The sequence below is a fragment of the Lygodium microphyllum genome, chromosome 4 (assembly GCF_053477565.2).
Source record: "Lygodium microphyllum isolate KBCC chromosome 4, Lygodium_microphyllum_v1.1.10, whole genome shotgun sequence".
Classification (NCBI taxonomy): Eukaryota; Viridiplantae; Streptophyta; class Polypodiopsida; order Schizaeales; family Lygodiaceae; genus Lygodium; species Lygodium microphyllum.
In genome coordinates this window covers 109,694,062-109,704,278 of record NC_141138.1, presented here as the reverse complement: position 1 = coordinate 109,704,278, position 10,217 = coordinate 109,694,062, and the positions used below count along the sequence as shown (strand labels likewise).

Below are 10,217 nucleotides of genomic sequence, written 5' to 3'. Positions count from 1 at the left end.
AAGGTTGCAAGTGGTGGGGGGATCCCCAAGGGGCCAAGGAAGGCCACAAATCAAGCTAAGTAAGCAACCAAGCTCTCCAATGGCTACCACAAGCTTAAACCCTGCTGTGAACTTGTGAGCTAAAAACTGAGTGAGAGAAGAACTCCCATACCTCATGTTGATGCTGGGAAGCACTCGCGAAGGACTAGCTCTGATACCAATTGGAAGGTGAGAAGGATCAAAGCTTGCTTGGAAGAGCTATGGGAGGAGAGCAAGAGCAAGAAAGAGAGACACACCAAATGGGAACTCCAATAGTCACAATGTGTGACTAGGCCTTCCTTTATTCAAACTGTCACTAAAAGAATAAAGAATAAAGTGACAATGGGGGGTGCCCGCCACCTGTAGTGTGTAGTGGTGGCGGGTACTATCAGTATAGTAATACACGGGCGGCTAGGCAGAGGCACCTTTACCCCAACACTTGTGTGTGGTGTAATGGAGAACAAACATGAGGGATTATGGAACCCATTGTGATGTGCTAGCACTCCATCAATGTCTTTTCTTATGCGATTTGGGTCTTTTTTGTGGGCTTCTATGATTTTTGTAAGTCTATCTTGTATCCTTGGCATCACTCCTCAAATTTTTCGTTTGAAGATGGTCATGTTGACAAGTTTCTTTTCTTCTTTGTGAAGTCAAAGTAAATCCTCAAGCATTTTTTTGCTTCTCTCACTAGTTAGTAACTCTTGAGTTTGAGATTTGCTCCTTGCCTTTTCCTTGAAGATTGGCTAGATTACCCTTGCTAAAAGTTTTAATTATCCTCACATTCAAGAGCGTTAGATATATCCATTGCATTATATAATTAATCTTGTATTTTGTTGCTCATTTGAAAGCTCCACTAAGAAGTATATCCTTTCCCACGTCCTCACGACTTGAAAGCACATGGAATAAGATGAGCTGGCTTTTGATCTCAAGAATTGTGAGGATTCTACATTTTCCTAGGAGAGAATATGGTTTTCCCCCATAGAAATTGAGGATTGCATTGGCTAGTATAAGATCTAGTTGGCCTATTTCACTTTATGCTTCATAGGTGAGAATATTGAAGTCTGCTCCTTCATCCATAAGAGTAAGGATATTGAAGTCCACTCCTTCATCCATAAGAGCATCAACATTATACGCAAAATGGTGTTGCCTATACGTGCTCTAAGGCCAATACATTTGTGCACGTACAAGTGATTAATTCTTATCTTGCTATTTGGGTATGCTTCAAGCTAAGTTTCTCCTTATTGGGCCTTATAGTCCATTACATCTTGAAGTAATTTTCTTTTAATGCCTTAGGTTTGAGCCTCAAATTTGTGGATTTTGGATATACAATTAGGATTTATTGGTCAAGACTTCAAGATCCAATACACAAGGAAAGGTACAATCATCTAAAAATTTTGTGAGTCTTGCAAAGATCAATTAGGCTTTTATGAAGAACTAAGCTTAAACCTCTCAACTCTCAATACCTAGACCCTATATTTTGAGTGTAATATTTGTGCAAGAGCCTAGAAGGTCACTATAGTCAACTACCATCAACACCATGTGTGCCTATCCGCACTACCTTGTGAGTTAGAGTGCTGGCTCTAGCACATTGTGAGTATTCATTATTCGATTGTTTTGACTCTATGAGATCTTGCTCTCAATTGTATAATCTACACCCATATCAATCTAGATCCATAGCTGCAATCCTCTTTGTATACCATTACATTCTTTGAGTTGGATCTCTTACTTACCTTTCCTTGAGGCCTAAACCAAGAAAGCATAGACCATTGCCTTGTAGAGCCTAAAGGACTTTCCTTAGTACTAGAGTACCTTTGACTGAGTACATTGAGACATGGAAACTACTAAGGAACAACCAAGTACACCAACCCAAAGAATTTCTAATCATGTCAAGGGAACATCAAGATTAGGATCCCAAGTTGAATAGGTCACATGTGACCCTTCAAGGCATACACTTAGGGTTTTGACTATAGTAGTAATGATAAGGAGGGCTTGGTATCCTAGCATTAGACCCATCCTCCTTAACTTGATATGGACCCTACAAGTAGTGTACAATGAATCAAATGACCATTAGCAAGACATTAGAAAGTGAGCTTGACACTAGGAAAGTAGAAGGGATACTTCAGACCTTGCAAGTTTCCAATGAGTTAACTACAAACCTAAAGACCTTAGTGACATTGAGTACATGACTAGTAGTCTTGACCAAGAGGACTAGTAGCCACTCAATCCAATAAGCTAGGGAGAAGCTTCAACCCTATATTACCAAGCTTAAGAGGCATTATAGACCAAGCAAACCTAATTGACCAAATAGTTGACTTATAACATGGAGTCCAAGCCCCAATATTATGTCTCCTCTTTGGAATCAACCACCACCTATAACTAACTTTGGAGAAAATAGCTGTTAGGAACTTGAACTTTTGGAAAGAACATAAAAGGCATGTTAAGTTAATTAGGGCTAAAAGGCACGTGTTCTAACATTGAAGAATCATCTTGACCTCGACACACTAAGGACTAACCAAGGAGAGTTTGCGACAATTGTGGGTGGTATGACCATGATGTAGTTGAATGTCGAGCCTTGAGAAGACTATCCTATCTGAACCCTTATGTGAAAAGTCCTTATCTAGCCAATTAAGGGCTATCATACAGAAGAGGAGTCCTTTTGCCCTGTAGATACTTAATGATCATTGACATCTCTCACTTAGGGGTGATATAAATCCATAAAAAATACCAAGACTACCTGACATGATCATCATGCATCTTCCAAGAGATGTTCCAACCCACTATGTGGAGGAAACATCAGTAACAAGACTTATACAAACCCTTACATTGCTTGTGATGGGAAGGGAGAAATGCAATCCTGATGGACTACTCATTTTAGTGATGGTATTTGGGTGAGGGAAAAATTGTAAATTAATCCAACCAAGAGTGTCACACCCGGAAAGGGAAAGTGGTCTTATCAAATCTCTACTTAAGGAAAAACCATCAAAAGCTATCATTCCCTTGAGAACATGTCTTAGCATCAACCGAAAACCATCTAAGGCCATTAAACCCTTGACAACACAAGAGAGAACTATTTACAACCACCACTCTCCTAGAATAATAATGCCTCCTAGTAACACATGTATATGCCTACATGAGTGCATATTCACATGCACGCACACGCGCGCACACACACACACACAGTGTGCATGTGTAGAGAGAGAGAGAGAGAGAGAGAGAGAGAGAGAGAGAGAGAGAGAGAGAGAGAGAGAGAGAGAGAGAGAGAGAGAACATGTTTCTAGGGTGGAATTCAATACTTGGATATTTTCCCACATGCCTAGTAGAATAATCACTTGGAATTGTGTGCATATAGCATATATCTTATTTGAGTTATGGTTAAGTCTTTCATCAACATGATCTCATGCTTAAAGTCTCCATTTGAAAACCATCAGGGTGTGTGTGTGTGCATGTGCGCACCTATGCACAAGCATGTGTATGTGAGCGAGTGAAATTAAAAATAAAGAAACACAACTCTAAACATTGGTAATCAATTAACACAATACCAAATCAAATGGCACCTACAATCAAAACTTCTATGGACAGAGACTAAATCTTTGAAATGGAGACATTTGTATGTGTGTCTATCTTACTCAAGTTCGGTACAACATGAATGACCTTTTGGCCCATTTGAATGATTCTAATACAAATTTTAAGGGTACATTAAAGTCTAATGTCATTGAAATTAGCATTTAAAGACCAAAATTTACAAAGAGTAAGGGTCATTGGACCATTTCACTTCCTTTGCCATGGGCATGTACAATTTGTTTTGTACTCTTTCACCAATGGTCTACATAGTTCCAGTAGATGGTAGTTTGGGTGAGCTAATGCACTACAAATGTTCACAGCACTTACACTTTCCAAATTTGATGAAAGACCACCTCTAAAATGAACACCATAGAATAGATTACATTTAGAATGTAAAGGATGCCCTACACTTTGAGGAGCTTAGCATGCAATTCACTATCATAATTGCCAAGACAAAGGAAAGATGGTGAGACCTTAGTGGAGAAGGCACTTAAATGGAATTTTAGTATATTTTCTTTCTTCTTTCCTTCATTCTTTCTTCACATTAATTCTAGAACACATTAAAGGAGCTCTAAAATGCCATTGTACATACATTAGTGTATAAACTTGCCCTACTCATGATGCATTTAAAGGTTTTCAATTATAGGCTTTACTTTTGCACATTTGCATATGGTTCACACGATATATATAAAGGGTACTAAATAAATGCCTTACATGCTTATATCTAGCATGATAATGTTACGTGCAATATGGTTTCTTATGTGTGCATGTGTATCATGATACCTAAATTAAAAAAATTAATTGCATCTTATGATCCTCAAGTTTGTGACCTCAAACTTGATGATGTGACCTACATTTACATCACATGTAGTGCATTAACATTCATATGCATGCAAAACTATGCCTCTCTCCACTCACCTACATAATTGACAAATATAGAGAATTACATATGATTCTTAAGATCATACATTGCTATATAACACCACCATTTTCTTTAATGTAGAGGAATGGTTTGAATATCTTATTTGCCCTACATATGTATCATGTATACTATGCATCTCCCCCCCCCCCCCCCCCTTTCCATGCCCTCACTTGCTCATATTAGTAATCACATAAACCATGATAATAGATGTAAAAGGCCCAACTAGCCAAATCAATGATCTACTCTTACATATCTATCTCATAAACCAAAAACTCTAAAAAATATTAAAACGTGATTATTAGATGTTAAAAGAATTGAATGCTAGATCAATGATCTATTCCTCCATATTTATCACTAATACATGATAATATAGGTTTGAAAATTTGAGTGGCCAATCAAAGGTCTAGATAGAAGACATCGTGGAGCCTTTGCATATCAAAAGGCATGCACTAATCTTGCCCACAAATTCTTAGTTTTCTATTGGGTTATTGGCATATAATATGCTCTCAAGTAGCCAATAAATGTGACCACAATTGGCCACATGTTTGACACATGTTCTCCAACCTTGATCATTGGAAGCAATGCAACACTTCCTTGCAAAACATGTTTAACACATAGCTGAAAATCAGTGCATTCTAGGAGACTACATCTCAAATAGAGTTGGCAAAATACATGTAAATCAATATATTGTAGAAGACTACATTCTAGGTAGAGTTCTCGTTAAGATATTGCTAAGCTCCTTGATTGAATCACGAATATAGTCTTAGTCAACCTCTTTTAATGTCTCTCATGTAGACGTGAGCATTCAAGTTGGAGTAATTGTATCATTAGTAGAGATTCATGCACCATCTAGTCCCAACCACTGGAAATAGGGTAAAGCCTCTTGAGCAAGCCAATGTTTAGCATAATTTGCAATTAATGCATTTTGGTATAGGTGATAAAAAGTCATGTAGGTGGCATAGATGGGTGGGCATGGGCAGGCAGGTACAAACTAGGATTCAATGGCTAGTATTGGCTACAAAAATGAAGAAGAAGAAGAAGAAGAAGAAGAAGAAGAAGAAGAAGAAGAAGAAGAAGAAGAAGAAGAAGAAGAAGAAGCAGAGTTTACAAAAACTTCTAATGTATAATCCCCATGCAATAATGGGAAGAAACAATCCTTCAAAGCTACTAAAATCTCTTAAACGATTCAATGTAAGGAGGGGAGGTATATCTTAGGAGTGAAACATGTTTTTTTAAAGCAAGTCCACACTAGGGTGCATTGTGCGTGCGTGCATGCACGTGCGCGCGCGTGTGTGTGTGCCTTGAAGCTTGAAAAATGTTGCCCATGGGTGGCATGAGAATGCTCCAACATTGTGTTTTTTTTCCATAATTTGTTCAATTCTATAAATGCACCCAACTCCACGAAAGCTTTGTACAATACATGTTTCATCTCTACTCTAGCTAGCCACAACTTTAAAGAACAAAAAGTGAAAAAAAATTTGAGTGTGGACTTTTGTCATGAGTGTTCAAAAGTAAAAGAATGTACATACATGAGCCCATGCGATTGCATTCCAAGTTTTCATGTATAGCTTGGAGTTTATTTAGTTCAATGTAAGTTCACTTTTTTACTAAACTTTCTCTTTCTTTGTAAGAATGGAAAGCTATGAATATGTGTGGACTTTCGAAAGTTGAACTCCAAGACCAAGAAGGATAATTTCCCTATTTCTTTCATAGACCAATTGTTGGACATAGTGGTGGCATTCCATTAGCTCTATTCTCTCTTGGATGGATTTAACAGATATAATCAAGTCCAGATTGCAGAACAAGATCGATCCAAAACAACCTTCACAATAGAATGGGGAACTTATGCTTATAGAGTGCTACCGTTCGGGCTTTGTAATGCTCCTGCTGCATTCCAACGAGTGATGATGGTCGCATTCCAGAACCATCTGCATGACTTCATTGAGGTGTACCTAGATGAGTTTTTTGTCTATATAAATCTTCTTTGATTTTGGAGTGTCTTTCTCCAATCTTATTGGTGTTGTGACATTGTTGTGAACATTTATTACTTTTTTGCCAACACTCCAATTGTTCACTTGTTTGAAGACTTGATCAAGTATAGACATTATATCTTCAAGTTCTTTGAAGCACTTAGTCAAAGGTAGGTTTTGCTTTTGAGCCATCTCTTTTGACATTTTCATAAGAGATTGCTTTATCATCTTAGGCTTCAAGCTTACAAGAGATGATGTGTCATGGACTTTTGGAGTCAATGCATTGGTTGTGCTCTTTATCTTGGAGTTCGCTTCCAATTTTGTTGAAGTGCTAAAGGCTTGTTCCTTAGCTAAGTGGGTGGATGTAATAGTGGGTCACTTAACTCAAGTTAACTAGGGGCAAGTTTTAAAAGAAGAATCAACTTGTCAATGTACTAGTGTAATAGCATATGGCATTACAAAGCAATGCTAGTAAAAATAATGTGATGTGTTGAGGCGCCCCTTATGTGTAAGGCAAATTAAGCTTGGCCCATACTTGGGATTAAACTTAGGAGTTTAACACCTTTTGCATTGGGCAAAGCAAAGCATAATGCAAAGAGCGTGACACAAGTAAATTTGTGCATGTACACCTTCTAGGCTATCATGGCCAAGAAGCTGAATTGGAGATAATGGGTGTGGGCACTTGGAGTTCAAACCTCAAGTATACCTCGGAGGCATCTTTCAAATTTAAAAGCCCTCAAACCAAACAAAAAATGAAAAAACAACAACTAATGTTCACCAATGAGAAAATAACATATTTGGCAATAAATTCAAAAACCTTCAATTTAAAATGTAAAAGTCTTAAATAAAGAAATAACATGTATTTATCGTTTACGTAACTAAAATTTTTGTAAAGTTTAAGGATTCAAACCTTCTTCTTTAAAATTGAATTCTTTTTCTTCTTGCAATTTATTCTACATTAAACCGCTGTTCTTGGTGAACAACAGCAATCGACAATGGCGCTGTCTTCGTCATCACCATTCAGCGTCGTTCACGCGGGCCACTCGATCGAAATCCCAGCATGCCGACTTGGCGCTGCTCGCCGAGTCCCTTCTCAATCAAGGGGATTATGGACCACCATTGCTCAAGCTACAGCAGAAGGACAAGGAAGAGGAGGAGGACGAGGAGCAGGAGCTGAATCAGGACTACATGCTGGCTCATCAAACGTCCAACCGTTCGTCAATGCGGCCTTGGTTGCAGCTCTCGGCTTCACTCTCGCCTTCACCGGTAAATCCTTTTCAACTTGTTTTGTCCTTCTTTAAGTCTATTATTTGATGCAAGTTGCTCGGTATGGCATTCGGGTGATGCTTACGGATAGGCTTCTTCGGTGATGCTGACGATTGGGGTTTGGGGAGCTGCCACTCTGAGGCTGTGGCAGACCATCGTTGGAAGCCGGGAAGATATTGCCCGGATAAGCATCATTTATTTGTCCTCTTTAATCTAGATGTTAGCATTATCATCAAGTCTTCTCCATTAGAGGCACATTGCTTAGCTGTCTACAATCACCAGGCGGCCAGTTTCAGCACCCATAGCTGCTGTGTTCTCATTATCAGACTTGCTGTCAGCTGTCCAGGACCACTCAGTAGCTCGTCACCATCAGAGAGCTGTGTTTGCTGTTGTTCTAGAGTCTAGACCGTGCAGCACTTGGTGACATTCCTATAGCAGTCGCCTATCAGCTGTGACCTGCATTTTGCTTCCGGAGGTTGATTTCCACCATCTGCACTCTTCATTTTGATTAGTCATTCATTCATTCATTCATTGCATCGAGTTCTCTTCGTCTTGAACTCTGTTACTTTCAATGTGTTTGCTGTATGCTTTGAGTTCTTTATCTCTTTTAAAGGTTTTCTTTTTATGGTATCAAAGTTGGGTACACTCAGAGATGCCTCAACTTTGATATAAAAGCTTGACATTGAATAGATGTGAGAATGCAAAGGAGGGAAGATGACTCATCCACCCTCACTAAAGCAGTCTCCCAAAGTGTCGGCGCCGATGATGCCTCAACCTTGATGTGGAAGCTTGACATTGAAGAGATACAAGAATGCAAAAGAGGGAAGATGTCTCATTCAACATCATCAAAGCAGTCTCCTCAAGAGGTACCTTCTTCAGTATTGACACCTATCTTGATGGAGGTTGTGAGAGACTGGCAACCAGCTTTTCAAACCAAAGTTCCTCCATGCTCTATTTCTTATTCAACTACAAAGATGTATTCAATCACTCTTGATGAATACATTGAAGTCTTATAGGGGAGGCAAGAGAGACACCATCAAGACACGAACATGCCTCAAAGCTCATTTATTCCTACTTCTTATCCTTTGGTTTACCATCCAGATGATCTTATCTTCAACTTCGAGGGAGATGCACAACAGCTTGAGTATGATATTGATGAGGATCTAAAACTTCCAACCCAAGGAGGACACACTAACATGGGATGCATACTGTATTTCAATTTGAACCCATCACAATCGGTGAAAGGTAAGCAAGTTGTATTTTCTAGTCCTCCTTACTTTAGTTGATGTGCAAGCTATGGGAACAAGTATTCATGATAACCTTGACATATACTAGTATGTGGACAATGGAAATTAATAGAGGTTGCTCCAGAAGTAAAAGATTATGTAAAATCTCTTGTTTATTTGCCCTAGGAGATGTTGCTTTTGGCTCATCATAGTATACTCAAATCCCACAATTTTCCACCCACTTCATACACTCACATTACATTCATACTATCCTCTTATTCCATTATGCACACATCTATGTATCTATCTTTGACACAATTCACTACATTGGGGGAAACATGGTCCTTAGACACACATTCCTTAGGAGCTTATGCCTATCCACAACTAGGTGGTGGAGATATACTCTCCAAATACCCACTTCAGGGATTTATTTGTAAGGGTTATCGATCCATGTATATCAATCCTAATTTGCCCAAATGGTACCACAATTTGCACTTATGTCATTATCTAGTGGGCCCTTAGACTATCCTCATGTACCATAGTCGGGCAAGGGCTATGAGTCACCATGCCTATTCCTACCGTGACATGTAGTGCCAGACTCTATTCTTGTCTTCCCAATTCGCCCTAAATATGTGACACCTCCAACTTTTCATCACACTGCTATATTTATCAAGAATGCATTCGTTGATAAGACCGATTTTAATGGATCTAACTACACCACTTGGTCTAACTTGGTGTTGTATGTATTATACTCTTTGAACTTTTGGGACCTTGTTTAGGTAGTTAGAACTCTAGTTAGAGACTGTATTCGCTCTGAGAAAAGCTGTAATGCCTCATACATAGTTGGGTTGATTCAAGGTCTAGCTCTTGAATTCCACTTTGAATTACAACACTTAGGCCTAGCATCTGATTAGTGGGACTATTGGATCTATTGTTATGTGGCTCGAGATAAGATCCATTGTATCAACCTTGACTATGAGCACCAAGAGTTCAAAATAGCTGATTGGGATTACCTTAAGGCCAAGCTAGCTGAGTATCGGCGGTTACTCGTTGAGTTTACCACTATTGGACCTCCCAAGGACCAAGTTCAATGATGACCGGGTCACCTTGTTTCTTACCAAGTTGCTTCCCATATATTTCAATTTTGTGCAACAAGTGATCTCACAATCCACCTTGTCCACTTTCTATGAGTTTATAAGTGCAAGTTGTTGCGTTACATACAATTGCTTGATCAAGTTGTCCTAGTTTCCACTT

At 38.9% G+C, this 10,217-nt stretch overlaps 1 protein-coding gene across 3 annotated transcripts in view; it reads left to right on the top strand.

Moving 5' to 3' along the window:
* Positions 1 to 7,425: 7,425 nt before the first annotated feature.
* LOC148037466 (thylakoid lumenal 15.0 kDa protein 2, chloroplastic-like) overlaps positions 7,426 to 10,217 on the top strand; it is an 85,175-nt gene continuing 82,383 nt past the window's right edge. Inside the window, exons 1-3 of one of the 3 annotated variants that reach the window (XM_087677306.1) lie at positions 7,599 to 7,737; positions 8,479 to 8,603; positions 8,839 to 8,982. In XM_087677306.1, coding sequence (XP_087533432.1) covers positions 8,549 to 8,603; positions 8,839 to 8,982 — 199 coding nt within the window. In that variant the 5' untranslated portion in view covers positions 7,599 to 7,737; positions 8,479 to 8,548. Of the gene's footprint in view, positions 7,738 to 8,427; positions 8,604 to 8,838; positions 8,983 to 10,217 lie in introns of all 3 variants that reach the window. The other 2 variants (XM_087677305.1, XM_087677304.1) reach the window with 2 other exon arrangements.